The sequence below is a fragment of the Ochlerotatus camptorhynchus genome, unplaced genomic scaffold, assembly GCF_037179485.1.
Source record: "Ochlerotatus camptorhynchus isolate MF236.1 unplaced genomic scaffold, CSIRO-AGI_Acam_v1.1 ptg000361l, whole genome shotgun sequence".
In the NCBI taxonomy this organism is placed as follows: Eukaryota; Metazoa; Arthropoda; class Insecta; order Diptera; family Culicidae; genus Ochlerotatus; species Ochlerotatus camptorhynchus.
In genome coordinates, this window is record NW_027040849.1 from 13,556,826 (window position 1) to 13,573,728 (window position 16,903).

Genomic DNA, 16,903 nt, shown 5'->3' on the forward strand with positions numbered 1-16,903 from the left:
AACATATTGGAAATTAATGCCCCATTTCACTCGAAATGGCTACTTCATATATGCGTAAAAGCCGATATTTGTGCTCTTAAAGTTTCGAAGTGGTTACGAGAATAAGGATCTCACAGCGAAACACCTTAATAGCGAGTTGTGACAATAGTGCCGAATCAATTTCGCATTGGAAATCTTGTGTTTACTGCTGTGTTGTTGTTATCAAGATCAGACGAACTGCTGAATCCACCTCCACCGTTCGAGCGACGAGCGTATTAGCAACCGGTGGAAACTAACGGTTTTAAATAGGCTCACTACTTGACTAGCCGCAGTGTTCACTCGGCTGTCGTCGAAAGCAGGCCACTCTCGATGTGTGCTACGCGATCGTCTGTTTTCTCGGCAGCAACCATTGTGTGGTCCTCCTCATTGTTCTTCATCAGCAGTTCTTTCAGTCGATGCGTCGTCCACTTTGGAAAGCAACCGTTTCGTGATGGGTGTGTGAGTGATGACCACGTTTTGCGTCCATTGCTGCAATGGACGCGCTCTGACCCTCGTTGGCGTACAACAATTTGCCATACAATGAAACCACTGGAAGCGGCTCCAGTTCTGATGGAGGAGGCTTTTTGGATAGCGGAAGATAAAGTGTTTATTGTGTTGTACCTTTTGACTATAGTTTTAAGATGTATTGTATAGTGACCAAGAATCCTCGGCTCTGTAAAGTTAATTCGGTTGAGCCTTATCAAATAAATTAATAAAAAAAAAAAAAAAAAAAAAAACTTGACTAGCCTCGCAAGCAAATCGATTAACGTACCCCATTCTAGTCGAAATTCTAGTACTACACTATGTTTGTTTTGATTCGCTATGAAAGTTTGACAGATAAAATGAGGGGTTCGTGGATTTTCCTATGTTTCGGGGGGTGCATAGATTAGCTTGGGACCGAAGGGAGTACAAGAGCTGAGCCAAAAAGTTGACCACGGAACCTTCTGGTCTTAGAGTTACCTCTCTGGTATTAGAGCATCTCTACACGCGTGTTCAGTTGCTATTATGTTCATCATGAGTTCTGCTTGTGACAAATGCACAAAACGTGTTAAAGGCGATGAAGAGTCCGTCTCCTGCAAGGCTTTCTGTGAAATTGCCCATGCTGAGATCAGAAAGGAAATGGCCAACCAAGGATGGTAAATTGCTCAGTTGACAAGACGAATTGCGTCATCTTCTCCGACAAATCTGGATTCTGGAAATATCACTTGTCAACCCCCATTGAAACGTCACTATGATGAAGCCCTGCTGACTAGCAAACCACTAAAGCGGTGACTGATGCTGATGTTCGGACTGTTCCTGAGCCTGCTGGGTTGTTCTGGCTGTACCTCTCCCGTAATCACCCTAGCGTGAAACCGGAATCAATTGAGAAGCTGGTCAAAACTAGTGTTCGGTGCAAAGCTCCGGTAAAGGTTGTGCCGTTTGTGAAAAAGGGATCCTATACTAGTCGTATGAGCTTTATTTCGTACAAGGTCGGAATGGTTCCAAAGCTACAGGAAGTTGCTTCGAGTTCGGATACTTGGCCAGAGGGTATTTTGATCCGTGAATTCGAGTCGAGAGTGGTAGAGTATGGCGGTGAGGTCCCCCAACCATCATGTTCAGGAAAGTATGCTTCCATGAGCAACAGGCATTTGTCTGGTCAGTTTTCGAGTTCCAGTGTTTTTTTTCCTCTGTTCGGGACCTACCAAACTGCGACCAGTAATTTGATCTATTTTATTATATCCCGTGTCTTTAGTTTAGTGAATGTCGTATTACTCTATCACTATTGAGAAATGATGAAGTATTCGATTTTTTACAGTTATCATTCTTGCATTTATCGCAAGGATCCAACTCTAATTGCAAGATCACGCTATTTATACCCTTCGGAGTGTTGAAACACCCTCCAAAGGCGCGCCCCTTTGTCAGTCAAAATTGGATTCCTTAGCAACAAAATTAAGGAATGACACCGATAATGACCATGCATCAGAACCCTAGTCTTAACCACTTCAAACTAGGGAACAACGGATAGAAGATTTGGAATCACATGGATGAAGACTAACTAGCTCATTTTTCCTTGTTTCAAGATCATCCTCGGTGGACAAAGCCGAGTCTTGTCACTATCAACAAAGCATAACAAGTAAATAGAACTAAGATGTGTTCCTTTGATTTCTGAAAAATCCTGTTCGCCTAGTTTGAAGTAGTCAGGACTAGGAATCGGTGGTACATCTTACATTCCGTAACGTACCACGAAAACGTGATCTACCCACGATATGGGGCGAGTTCCAGTGTTCCGCATCTAGATACCGAATCCTTCACCGACTTCCTCCAATTGAGTAGTATTTCTGTTGTCCTCGGCATTGAACAACCACTGTATAGCATGAGTCATCTAACTTCACGCCCGGGATGCACTATGGACTGCATTTTGGAAGCTACTGATTCGTGACAGCACTCATCACAGCCGTTCTGGACGTGTGACTAGATGTGGATCGGGTGTTTTCCAGCTTACTTCAACAGGCAAGTACAAATGTGATCAAGACAATTCTTCACCTGATACGCCTTCAAGTTACAGCACGTTTTGCATTCCCAATGTTCTTTTTCCAATCCTGAACAACACGGTCTGCAGGCTACCGATGACGTCATGCTTTACTTATTTATTTATTTATTTATTTATTATTATTATAGTTCATCTGACTTGGTAGCCTCAATGAAACACTTATATCACAGACAAACAGACGTAACTCTTTGATCGTAACCACTGGTCGCAGTGGTTTTATGTCCCGAACAGAGGAAAAAAAAAAAACTCTTTGAAAACGTTGTTCTTGAAAACATAGTATCTCAAAACATAGAACCTCAGTAACGACATCTCTCGGGCTTCTCGCGGAAAACACACGTGTTCGCTAACTCGCAAACAATATTGCATAAAAGTTCTGTAGAATGTACAGAAACGTCAAAGTGATCCGATGCCAGCGCTGCGGCGAGAAGTTCGAGGAACTGATAATATTCAAATCAACCGTTAAATGCGTGAACGAAGATACACAATGAAGAGTTACGTCTGTTTGTCTGTGCTTATATCTAAATGCGGTCACTCATTAAAATTTAAAATTGGCGGACAGCAAACGATGACGAAATCTGAAGCCATTGATGTCAAAGTCAAATAGGTAAGATACTTCGTTGAATCATGGTGACAAAGGAACTGTTTGCAGCATAGTTGGTTGCATGAACTTCTTCATGTAGCAAGGCTCTCGGACGGAGTGTTCGGGCCGGAGCATACAGATTAATTGTTAACTCAGGAACATCATATGCTGCGAGCAACCCAAGCAACCAAAAGTTCCGCATTCAAAGATAAAACTCACTTCCAAGTTCCATAAAGTTCAAATAAAGTTCCGACAGAACTTTCAAGTTCCATAAAGTTCAAATAAAGTTCCGACAGAACTTTCAAGTTCCATAAAGTTCAAATAAAGTTCTGACAGAACTTTAAAGCTCCATAAAGTTCAAGTAAAGTTCCGACAGAACGTTCAAGTTCAATTCAGTTGAAATAATGTTCCGACAGAACTTTCTTCTCAAGCAACCAAAAGTTCCGCATTCAACGAAAAAACCCACTTTCAAGTTCTACAAAGTGCATATAAAGTTCCGACAAATCATTCTGGCTACTTTAGAAGCTATAATAAGCACACGAGGAACTGCAGGCTCCAAAAAGTTCCGATGCGTACTCGTAGCAACTTGAAGTTCCTAAAAAGTTAGTTAAAGCATCCCTAAGCACTTCTTAGGAACTTCAGGCAAGGCTGAAAACATGACCACAACAAAGTTCCGAAAATGTTCCCAGCGGAACTTCTTAGCAACTTTAAAGCATCTTAAAACTTCCCTGTGGAACTTCTTAGCAACTTGAAAGTTTCTTAAAAGGTCCGTCATAGCCCACATGAAGCAATCCGCACAAGTCTTTATTAGTAACAAAATTGAATGCACTTAAATATGAAATAAGCAGTGCATCAACATTCTATTTAAACATAAAAAAAATCAAAGTGCAATTTCCTGGATTTTTGGCATGCGATCTACGAACACTAGCCACTGCGCCAAAAGTGTGTTGGAACACCAATTTAAATCCATTAAGGTGTTGTGTTTCGTATTCAAGTCAGTCAGCTGGTACTGAAAACTCCAACAGTAGGCGGAACAGCAGCTTACTTTAATATATTTCAGATGACGTAGCGGTTCGTACTGGGGCTCTCATGCAGAAGGACTTATTTAAATTTTTCAAACAGCTTCAATGCTCCAGCTGATAAATCAATACACGTTCATACCTACCTTCAGAAATAAATTTCATAAAGACCTGACTTTAGAATTAACTTTCATAAAAGTGCGAACTAAATATAGAATTGGTGTAGAGGACAAAAATCTTGTTTTAACTTATTTTCTGTTCAAGTTCCGCCAGAAGCTGCTTAGAATACTTTTCAATTATGGTACCGGAACTTTCTAGTTCTTATAACGATTTAAACATGAGGCTGCTTAGAATTCTATAGACCACCTTCAACCAAGCTGCATAAGCCACAAATAGCCTTTTATCAGAACTTTTGGTTACTTGGGAAGACTTTAGCAACGAAGATGACCTGCGATACGTTTCATCGCTCAGCAAGAGTATCCAAACCCAGTAAACGACAGCGGTCAACATACGGTGGTAAATTCAGCGGGTCGCTCCAAGGAAGATAGCGCAGTGCGTAGCTGACGAATTTGCGTTGAACAACACACGCGAATTCCAGTAGTGAGCGTACCAATGAACAGTAAAGGGCTTTGAAACACAGAGGATCACGGAAATCCTTAGAGATCTTGAACTTGAATCCAAGCTGACAAGAACCATTTGTACATCTACGGCAAAAACATCCATGTTTACGACGTCGGTTGGCACATCACGGACGGCTCGCTCAATTTCTGCTTGCGATGGGGAGTCATTCGAGAAGACACTTAAGAAGTGCCTAGCAAATAGGCTGCATTTGTCCTCAGTTGTCAATGCTACGTCATTGCCGAGAAATATTTTTGACGGCAGTCAAGTTTCCTTCCTCTTCGTATTCACAAACGACCAGAATCTCTTGGGGTGGCATTGCAGATTATGTTGAGTACGAATTACATACCTCTTGTAAAAAAGCTTGTTATAGTGGCGATAATCATTGCTGGCAATTGAAAAATGTCGACGATGTAGATGAGTGAGAGCGCGGAGAGCTCTAGCTCGCTCTCGTTTCAGGTTGCGGAGAGTAGCATTAGACCAAGGCGATTTTCTTGGAGGCAGGCACTTCGGTACTGAAGCACAAACACAGTCGCGCAAAAGGCAATTATAGCGAGCGACTGCTGTATCGATATCAAGGTCATTCAACACGTTCCAGTCGATCCGGGACAAGGAACGCCTCAGCAAACGGAAATCGGTCTTCCGAAAACTGAGCCAAGTGGCACCGTGTACAACACCGATTCTAAATATACTGCACCGAATCGTAGCTGGCACGTTTCTGAAATTGTCAGCCCAGAACGCATTGGCTGCCGCCCCATGGAAGCCCTGAAGCCTCTCAACGCAACCGTGTTTACTGATTCCTGCCACCGTAGTCGTTCTGAACCTGTGGTTGCGAACGGTGAAGGGGTCTTCCAACCTTGGACTTCAGGCAAGTATGCGTTTATTGAAACCAATTCCTCGTCTGATCAGCCTCAACGTTTCAGTGCAACGCCTTCTTCACCACCGACTGGACCTCGCCTTTCCGATTGCCAACCTATGTTATCCGATGGACTTGTGGTGTATTATCAAAATATTCGTGGCCTGCAAACTAAGATTGACGACTTATTCTTGACTGCCGTTGAGTCCAACTACGATGCAATAGTTCGTACCGAGACCTGGCTCATCACAATTATTTGGCAGTATGCTGTCAGTTTTTTGCAATGACCGTAACCGGATGAACAGAGCCAAATCACGTGGTGGTGGCGTCTTGATTGCGGTTTCCAAACGACTGAACTGCTGCCTCGATCCTGCTTCGGTCAGTACTATTCCGGTTGAAGATTACGACATCACACAACGTTGTAAGCATCGGCGTTATGAACCATACTCCTGACCATAATTCTAATTTCTGTACTGTCCCGATTGCATCACAACGATCTAGCTCTGCTATTTGGCAACTACAACCAGTCTGGGCTTGTTTGGAATATTTCCGTGAATGATCATCCAACCATTGGCATTCTTCGGTCGTACATGCCTGCTTCCTACTGCGCTATTTTGGATGGTTTCAGCCTGTAAATTAATGCTTGATCTTGTGCACGTGAACGAAGCCGCAGCACTAGAGAGTAGTATCGCCAAGGCATTCGAACCTCTGATACATCTAGACGCCGATCATTCAGCGTTGGAAGCATTCATCACTTGATCAGCTCCTGTTATCTATGAAGACATCGTTGCTGTACAAAGTCTGGGCTTTCAAAGAATTGGCTTCACTGGCCCAGGTAGATTGGCTTGACTTCGACGAAGTTGTGAGCCGATTAACAGTGGATTGTGTGACTCTGACGAGACCTGCTCCAAAACCTGCATGGTCTAATGCTCGATTACAACACTTGAAGCGTGTGAGATCAAAAGCTCTTCGCAAATGATGGCTATCGAATGTTTCCGTTTTCCATACAAGAAGTACTCAAGACGTATGCAGTTCAATCTCCGGCGTAATCCTAAGCTTTTCTGGACGTTTGTGAAGACAAAAAGGAAAGAGGATGGACTACCGGTTGAGATTCATCTAAGCAACAATAAAAGAGTCAACACTTCTTTAGAACAGGCTTGATGGAGCCTAACTCGCGAGTTTGAAATGAGCCGAGCGTAGCATTTTTCTGAGGAGTAGAATGCCTACTAGGTACTGCAGCGTGACGTCATAAATGAACTCAGTTTTAGCCGGTTGAACCTTTTTGACAGTTCAGTGGTACTGTTTACAAGCACTTAGTCGTTTTTTCGAAAAAAATATTCTTAAATTTCCGAATTTCAACTTGAAAATTGTCGAGGAACAGCGCGTAGAAAGGATGTTGCTCATGGACATTACATAAGTGTGGTTTACATCTCACTGCAGTCCGAAAAATTATCGAGAAAATCCACCCAAGAAAAAATCGACTAAGTCCACGTAAACAGTACCACTGAACTGTCATCAGATTGAGGTTAACCCCGACAGCCAAATCATTCCACTGAGCTTCAGAGCTTGAGAGCGAAGGGGGATAAAATGAGAGTGAGGTTTGCTGGCATTCATGTTCATGTTTTCTACAAGGGGGGGAGGTGGCTGTCAAATACGAACAATCGTCGCCTACCTCGCATGCCTCGCATAACTGGTTCCAAACGTAAACAAGCCATAAGAAACCTACAGCGATTGTTTACGTTTGGAGCCAGATTCATACAAGAATGATCAGTAGGCTGATTTGACAGCACGTCCCCCCCCAGGTTTTCTATCACACGCTCTTACCTCTCACTCTGGGTGAACTTTGAGCTTCTTGCGTCGAACAAAAAAGTCATCCGGAGTCTCGAAAAGCGCCCCTCACGTCAAATCATCCTCTCGCTGAAGTTCACTCTCCCTCTCTCTGGAGGAGTTTTTGTTTACTTCTGCGATATTCCTACCGCCACTCACTCGAGGTGAGGGCTGGCTAAACTCGCAGGACATGAGTGTTTTAAAACCTCCAGTGAATTTGAGGAGTTTCAGCAAGCCTGGTTTAGAAAAATGTAACCTGGCAGAGTGTTTTCAACGTTTCAACGGCATCGTTGAGCCAAGTTGCTGAAGAAGTAATCAGTGATACTCTCAGTGACGCGTTCAGCTTTGATATTTTCACGGTCACATTGGACCTCGTCGACTCTGCCATCCAGAAGCTACTACAGCTATCCCCCGAAGAACGCGTTACCCACTGAGTTGCACCCACCGCTTTTTCTCGACGGGGTTTCAACCAGTCGGTCTGATTTTTTGCATGTAGTGCCAATGGCGAACTAGTCACTCGCAGAAAATCAGAGCGCTTGGTTGAAAACCCACCGAGACAAAGCGGTGAGTGCAACTCAGTGGGTAACGCGTTCTTCAGGACAAAGCTGTATTCCAGATAATCATCAACGACGCTTTATTTTCCAGCTGTAGAAACTACATTTCTTCTGATCAACATGGTTTCCACCCCAAACGTTCGGTCTCAACAAACCACACAGTCGTATACTGCCGTTCTACGCATAACTGTCCCATGTTCTATGCAATCCTTATGCACCGTGGGACTCTTATGCGTATAACGGCAGTATACACGGATCTCAAGGCTGCTTTCGACCGGGTTGATCATGCCATTCTACTTGCCAAACTCTAGAAGCTCGGTGTCTTTCAAGAACTCACTGGTTGTTTTGAATCGTATCTTACCAATCGAGAGCTTTGTGTGAAAATCATATGCACCGCCAACAGAGTAGGGACTGATGCATTGTCAATATTTAGAAGGGGAAGATACCAGACGAAAGGGTTAGGATCGACTCACAACAAGAAACACACAAAACGAAGGGTGTGATGAAACACTTAAGCTGGGATTAGACAAGGCAAGTCAATTGATCAAGTCAGTTGAATTCAACTGACTTGAACGCGAATTGAACGTGTAAACCATGCCATTCAACTGACTTGATCAACTCACTTGAATTGAAAAAAGTTGAACCAGGCTCAACTTTTCAAGCCAATTGAATTCAACTGAGTTGATCATTTGACTTACCCTGTCTAAACCCAGCTTTAGTTTCTGATAAACAACCAGAGAGTTCGATCCCGTTGACAAGCCATACGCTCCGGGAGAACAACTGATTGTTTCTCTGTACATATCTAGTTTTGAGCAGGAGTTAGCGTTAGGGAATTTCATGAATCTTTATTTAAGCAAAAAACATTTAAAAGCAATCATTGAACTTCGCATTTTTTTAAATCAGTTGACCGTTCCAACTAGCTTTTGAAACGATTAATTTCGCTTTAAAATTAATGAATATTGTCATTTACTCTATCCTAGGTATTTCAAATTAATTGGAAGAAGAAATTTTACTCTACTTACTGCACTAGAATCAAAATTAGAATTTTGGAATTGTGAGAAGTTTTGGTATTGGGAGCTGGAAAACTTGGATGTGGATCCTTTAGGTAGGTTTAAAATTTGACTAGCTGGGCAATTAGATCCGGAACTCTCGGAAGACGAATCCGTCTACTGGCGATCCTCCTTACAAGACTAATTTCTTCTTCAAATCCAAACGATAAAACAAAAAATCACAATTCACTGAAAACACCTATCTCCTTCAAATTCACCACCTTCCAAAAATCCAGCTTCGGTAGCCAATGCCTGGAAAACCTGCCTGCTAACCTTTTCCAATCCAACACCATCCTTTTCCAGCGAAAAGTTCCACTCCAAGACTTTTGTCAAAATCTCTTCCACCCGTTCGCCACGAACCAGTGCCCTGGCCACCTCTCTTTGAAGCTGCATTTCCTCCTCGAAACCCAAATTCAGCTCCAAACCAGTGGATTTAAGAAAACATTCAATCCTGTCGGTCAGATCCACGGCTATTCCGTACGCCTCCCGTGGATCGAGAGGTCGCTGGTTGTTTCCAATAGGAACATTCATTTTTCTACCGTACAGATAAAGCAGCCCCACGGTGAGCAGGTGCAGTGCTCCCACCACATCTGGACTGTGCGTAATCGAGGCAATGCCAGAGGAAGACGACATCGGAGGCGATTGCCCCGCATTGCCTTCGTAATCAATTCGGTTGATCTGCTGTTGTTCCAACAGCGCTGGATGCTGCGGAATTGCATTATCAAAAATACTGGTCAAGTCCCGTTTGCCACGGCCGGGGCCGGTGTTGATCTGCGTGAAGCGATACGAGTTGGCCACTCCCAGCAGCGTGTTGAGCTGGTTCTTTTCCAAGCGAAGGGTGTACTTGCCGTCCTGTAGGGCTGGAGCAGGCTGAGGCGGATTTGAATAGAGTGGAACTACCCGATCCGAGAGCTTGCTCCAGTTCAACAGCAATGAATAAATGCTAAAAACATAGCCCTTGGTTCTTTCCGATGGATGACCCAAGCTGAGCTGATTGACGAGGTTCTTGGATAGTTTGACCGTACCGGTTGCCTTCCGGATCGCACCCTGTACCTCCCGGGCAACAACGGGAAAGCGAATTGCTTCGGAAAATGCCACCACAAACGGCCCCAGATGCTGCGTCATGATCTGCGAGCGCTTCGAAGTGTCTCCCACTTGGGTGAGTTTGGTCAACGAATCACCCAGTTTGCCGATCTGCAGCTCGGTGTTCTCGCCACTCGGCAAAATCTGGTTGTAGCTGAATGGATTGGACAGTGCCACAACCTTGCTAGTGCCGATCACACTCGTCCACGCACTTGGAATCTTCTTTCCCAGGCCATCGTACACTTCCTTGTCTATGTAGAAAGTTGATCCGGTAACTAATCCAATAATGTAAAGATCCCGATTGCGGTAGATGAAACCGACCTGGGTGGCACCGTCCTTGATGTTAACCTTGGTGATGCCTTCGCGACGCTTGGTAACCTTGATGTTGCCGTAGATTTCGTTCGGTTCGGTAAACACTGACTTCAGCTCGCCGATGAACTGCAGGTAGGCATTGTCCCTGGTTCGGAACTTCTGCAAGTCACCGGTCTTGACCGAGTTGGTTTGACGCTTGACGCGGGAGAATAGCGATTGCATTATGATTAAGTTAGGGCTTCCTTACGATGCAATAGCGGTGAAGAAACTGATGCTGCACATTCGGTTGCATGCATCCTTTATACTGTTATCAACTGTTGTTTACATTTCCGCTACGTGTACGGTTAATCTACAGATTGAACAGAAATTCCGGTGGGTGTTTATTTATTTAAGCTTAGCGTAAACTTTCTTTTCTTATCAGGTTGAGGTTTCCCACTGGTAATTGTTGTTATTTGACTGATTTAAACCTTGTCGTCTACCGATTGATCTGGCGATGGATCATTTAACCTAATCAGGTCACGTGGTTATTATACCAGGACTTAGATCTATTTTGTCTTTTTTGGTATCATGTTGAATGATTTGAAAAAAAAAACGATTTTTAGCAGTTTCTGCCCCTTTTAAGTTAATGTAGGCCACTGAGTTTATTTACGCGCTGTAAGGTGTGTGAAAGAGTTCGGCACGGTCGGTGTTGATGTTGGTTCGCTCGCTACTATTTTTGAGAAAAATTAAGTGTTTTCAACCGAAATTGATATCGAAAGTGTACCAAAAGTCCTTCTGAACGCGGTTTGTAGTTGGGTATGTTAAAATTCGTGCATTCCCAGTTGATTTTCAGTGGAAATTCCGTGTCACTAAATTGCTCAGCGAGTTCATTTTTTGCCGTTTGACGACGTCGGGTTTGCTTTCGCGAGAGTGTCGTTTATTGGATCCGTTAATTTGCATGGGTTTGTTTTGACGTAGGACGACGTCTTTCGGGAAGGGTGTCAATTCAGGTAAATGCAACGAAAATTGGTCAGACCTCAAATGCTAATAACATGGCCAATAACCAATGGATTTTGATGATTTGCATGTCGATCGATTTACCAGTGTTATAAGATTTCCGGTATGACACACATTATAATTGTTAAATATTTAGATAGTTAACAATGAATAAATATGGAAATATTAGAATTTCCCATACATTTTCCCTAACACAGTCATCAGAAAGTTGATCCCTATTGACACAAGCCGAAGCCGCACAATCATTCAACGTTGCACGTTGGACGGTTTGACCTCGGACTTGTTCGCTACAGCGTGGAAATCGCAGCATTTCTAGCAGCTCAATACATACACCTCAATCCAACGAAAAACAACCAGATGCAGACGCAAATCGGTCCACGGAAATGGAATAGCTGCACTTACCGTCGTGAGATCCACCACCATGGTCCGTGGGTTATCTTTGCCAAACATGTACCTAATCCAGCTCATCGGAGCAACTGTGATCCGTCGATATCAGAAGAATTTGAGTATTGCAATCAGTAGGAATTGCTCAAGTTATCAGTGACCCATAAAAATGTAGTGAAAACAAACGGCCTTTTTCAAGGCGAGCAATAAATCTTTACATAAGAGCTCTAGTTTATTGTAAATAAGACTGAACCGTCCTCAAAAGTGCTCCGGCCGGAATCCAAATTGAACTCGTGTGAGCGAACGTCCGTTCAGTCCAGCGGCTCTTTGAAGGATTTTTTTTTTTTTTTGTTATTGGGGGTATTTTTTGGGAACTGTTTTATCGCACAACATTCATGGCATAGAATGCTTATCTAATTGCTTAAGTAAGGGAAACGTAGAAAGTTTGACTGTAGTCATTATTTGACTGCGGAGTGATAAACAGGAGTGTTCGTTGCGTTGCATACTGAAAACGAAGCTAAATCAGTGATTAACTTTTACTCATCCGTTGGGAAAATTTTCTTAAAGCTTAGGATACTCAGCGCATGAGTAACCTACCCTTCTAAAAATGTCTTCATACGAATGAGTAAAAGTGACTCACTATCTGAGTATGATTCGTTTTCAGTGAACAACGCAACGAACACTCCTGTAAAGAGTTGAGTTATGAAATTCACATTATTCCAAAACAATATCCGAAACATCAAACTAACAAATCGAATAAAAATGTCGTAACCCTACGTCAACAATGCGGTCGTGTCTTGTACAACACCCTCCAATTTTTTTGTAACCAGCGGTGTGTAAGTGTACTTGTGATTTTCATTGCCTCCCAGGTGATAATGTGTCCGTCGCGAGTTTTGGTGGTGATTCGGTGGCCAACGTTGCCGTGAATCAGTTGCAAGTTTGCGACTTGCAAAAGTGCTCTTCTACTGGTCTCTCGCCAGTGTCGGAGATTGTGAGCAAGCTGAAGGTGCATGAAGATTTCCTGGAGAAAGCACTAGACTTAATCCTTCTCCTAGATGACCATAGCAATGCAAGAAAATTTGTTTTCGTTGAAGGAAGTATTACAACAAAGGTAATTGCTATTAGATATTACAGATAGCAGACATGAAGTTCAAGTGTAGTTGCCGGACAAAGGTGCTATATACTAGACAAATGGTAAGTTATAAATCCGTCGTAGTCGCTGTCGTAATAGCCGTCATAATCACTGTAGGTAGTACCGTTAGTATATTCACAGACAAACAGACATAACACTCGCAAGTTGTTCATCGAACAAGCATTTAACGGACAACTTAAAAGTATCATAGTTGGTAGTATCGCCATCTGTGGCGCTCATAGTCAATCCCCTTGCGTTTGACGTCCACACACTACCGCCATCTGTTCAGCGTAGTGCTCATCACACTGTATTCAACAGATGGCGATAATGTTTTAGCGACGATGTTTTACAGTGAGAAATATTCAATGTGTTATATCTGTTTGTCTGTGGTATATTTAAAATTAACCATGAGTCGCTGAAACTATATGAATTATCGCGTATTTCTGTAGTTCATTACATACCAAGTGGAAACTTAATCATATTTTGCCGTGGAGTATTGGGGTTTTGAGATGCTCGATAACCCTAGAGGGATCGGTTTTGCTTTTTTTTTCCTTGTCGGGTATTTTCATCACTGCGACCATTTTTCTGATCTATTGTGATATATTCCCCATTTTTTTCTTTAGCTATATCAAGATGCCGTATCACTATGATTACCCTAGTAGCACACTTGTCACAAATCAATTGTAGTAACTTTTATACTGCTTATTTCAGTCATAAACAAGTTGCTGTAACTTATTGTGATTAAAGTGTGCTACAAGGGTAGGAGTGATCGCCATCGTTTGACTAATAGCATTATCCCAGCACGGCATTATACTTCGAATAAAGTGCACTGCCATACTGGGAGTTTTTCTCCAAATGTCAAAGGGTTCTATCAGCCCCTTGTCGAAGAACTTACGCCTTTTATTGAAAATTGCCGTGCAGTGGCATAGCAAATGTTCCGAGTCTTCCTTTTCTATGCCACAGAAGCGACATACATCATCTTGAAGTTTTCCAAAGTGATAACGGCTCGGACAATGACCTGTTATAAGACCTGCATATATACTAAGATCTTTCTTAGAAAGTTCCAGGATTTTGTGGGTCACATAAATGTTTGGATTAAAGAATCGTTTCGACTGCCTAGCAATAGAAGTGTTCTTCCAGTTTTCCTCCACTTTTGAAGATTCCCACGCTTTTAGCTCCATTCTAAGAGATGCAGCCGATAAGCCACAAAAGAGCTCTGGCCCGATGAACTTATGAGAAGATTCGAGTCTTGCTAGTACATCAGCTCTTTTATTTCCCTCAATCCCGCAATGCCAGGGACCCAATATAAGTTGACTTGATTATGACAAGACAATTTTTGAAGTGATTGAACACACTCCCAGACAAGTTTTGATGCACATGTCGCCGACTTTAAAGCATTAAGAGCAGCTTGACTGTCGGACATGACGCATATATTTGAGTTTCTACGCAAACATATAATGGAACACTCTAAAATAATTGCTTTGATTTCAGCTTGGATTACAGTTGGCCATCTGTCCATAGTAACCGATATTTCTATCCCTGGACCAGTTACTCCTGCTCTCACTTGATTGTTCAATATTGAACCATCTGTATAAAAAACAATCGATCCTGGACGAAGAACGGGGTCACCAAATTGCCATGAATTACACCCAGGGTCAACTACTTGAAAAAGTCGATTGAAATTGTATCTTTTCTCCATCCAGTCTTCGTTTTTCCTTACTAGAGAGTTGATACTAACAGTTTTTAGAATCCTAAGATGTCCTCTAAGGTCTCCTTCAAAGATCGGTTTTGCCTAATGAGCAGAATATCTGCTATAAAGGGTGATACGGTCAAAATTTGGTCAATATCAACTTGACGTATTTCTTTCAATTTTGCATTTAAAAAACCTGAACACCCCTCATTTTGAAGGTGTGTGTGTGTAGAATGTTGCTCCTATTTTGATTTTGGAATTCACTCTTCAGTTGTCAAAATGCCGTCCAAGCAAGAAGAGCAGCGTATCAAAATTTTGCTCGCGCATCGCGAAAATCCGAGCTACTCGCACGCAAAGTTGGCAAAATCGCTAAAAGTTGCCAAATCAACCGTTACAAATGTAATTAAAGTGTTTGGGGAACGTTTGTCGACAGCCAGGAAGTCTGGATCGGGGGGAAATCGAAAACCGGAAGCCGCTGAGACGACAAAGAGAGTTGCCGGTAGTTTCAAGCGAAACCCTAACCTCTCTCTCCGAGATGCCGCAAATAAGCTGGGTGTATCGTCTACAACCGTGCATCGAGCCAAAAAACGAGCCGGACTATCGACTTACAAGAAGGTAGTGACTCCAAATCGCGATGATAAACAAAATACGACGGCCAAAGCGCGATCCCGGAGGCTGTACACGACGATGCTGACGAAGTTTGACTGCGTGGTAATGGACGACGAAACCTACGTCAAAGCCGACTACAAGCAGCTTCCGGGACAGGAGTTTTATACGACAAAAGGAAGGGGAAAGGTAGCAGATGTTTTCAAGCACATGAAACTGTCAAAGTTCGCAAAGAAATATCTGGTTTGGCAAGCCATCTGTACCTGTGCAGCATTTTCATAGCTTCCGGGACTGTCAACCAAGAAATTTACGTGAAAGAGTGTTTGAATAAACGTCTGCTGCCTTTCCTTAAGAAACACGGTTGTTCCGTACTGTTTTGGCCGGATTTGGCATCTTGCCATTACGGTAAAAAGGCCATGGAGTGGTACGCCGCCAAGAACATGCAGGTGGTTCCCAAGGACAAGAACCCTCCCAACACGCCAGAGCTCCGCCCAATTGAGAAATACTGGGCTATTGTCAAGCGGAACCTAAAGAAGACCAAAAAAACTGCTAAGGGCGAGCAGCAGTTCAAGGCAAACTGGCTTTCTGCGGCGAAGAAGGTGGACAAGGTGGCTGTACAAAATCTGATGGCAGGGGTCAAGCGTAAGGCCCGGCAATTCGGATTTGGAAAAGCGGAAGCCTAACTGAATATTTTTCCTGAATTTTATACTAATTGAACTTGAAAAAGAAATTTAATTTGATTTTTTAAATAAACGATTTCACCGATTTACACGCGTTTTCCCTTGACCAAATTTTGACCGTATCACCCTTTATCAGGCAAGTACAGCGTGAATACAGAAGTTTCTCTTCCTGGCGTAAACTCTTATTGCAACGGAATCGTACGTTCGTCGGATGATTCATACTCAGCTACTAGCACCAGAAACATTTTGATTTACTACCAAAATGTCGGTGGTATGAATTCCAGTGTCAAGGAATTCCTGACTCGGACCTCTGTTATGACGTTGTTGTATTGACAGAGACATGGCTCGATGATCGCACCTTATCTAGTCAGTTATTCTCTGATCAATATCAGGTCTTCCGAGGCGAACGCAATGCAACCAACAGCCACAAGTCCCACTGCGGAGGTGTGTTAATCGCTCTTAACTCCAAACTCAAAATAAGAATGGTCGAGAACGCTCTGTGGGATTGTGTTGAACAGATCTGGATTGAAGTAAAACAGACCGATCATATGCTTTTCCTGTATGCCGTATACATCCCTCCCGATCGTACCCAAGATTATGCGCTCATACGTTCTCATGCGCAGTCGGTTATGACCGTTCTCGAAAAAGCTTCTGCAGTGGATGAAGTGATTATTCTCGGAGATTTCAATCTTCCGGGAGTTGCATGGCGTTCGTTCTATAGTGGTTTTCTCCATCCTGACCTAGAACATTCGGTTCTGCACGCTGGAGTTACTGAACTTATAGACAGCTATAGTGCAGCTACGATACTGCAAATCAACAACGTCGTAAACGAAAACAACTGGACGCTGGATCTTTATAGTTACCTACAATTTCCGGAGAGCGGATCACAACAGTTTCGCTGAGGTCTTATCAAGCATCGATTGGGAAGCTGAGCTCGGTAGCTCCGACGTGGAAATTGCCGCACGGACT

The 16,903-nt window shown here is 43.1% G+C and overlaps 2 protein-coding genes across 2 annotated transcripts in view; both read right to left on the minus strand.

Annotated features, from left to right (window-relative positions):
* Positions 1-16,903, minus strand: part of LOC135709432 (protein sax-3-like) — a 798,478-nt gene that overhangs the window by 205,132 nt on the left and 576,443 nt on the right. The gene's annotated exons all lie outside the window — the stretch shown is intronic.
* Positions 8,724-10,698, minus strand: LOC135709705 (uncharacterized). The gene has a single exon (XM_065232093.1). The coding sequence runs from the start codon at positions 10,666-10,668 to the stop codon at positions 9,238-9,240; it is 1,431 nt and encodes a 476-aa protein (XP_065088165.1). The 5' UTR covers positions 10,669-10,698; the 3' UTR covers positions 8,724-9,237.

What these genes read in the sequence shown, in the direction of transcription:
- LOC135709705 (XM_065232093.1), bottom strand. Translation starts at nt 10,668, where the DNA reads ATGCAATCGCTATTCTCCCGCGTCAAGCGTCAAACCAACTCGGTCAAG.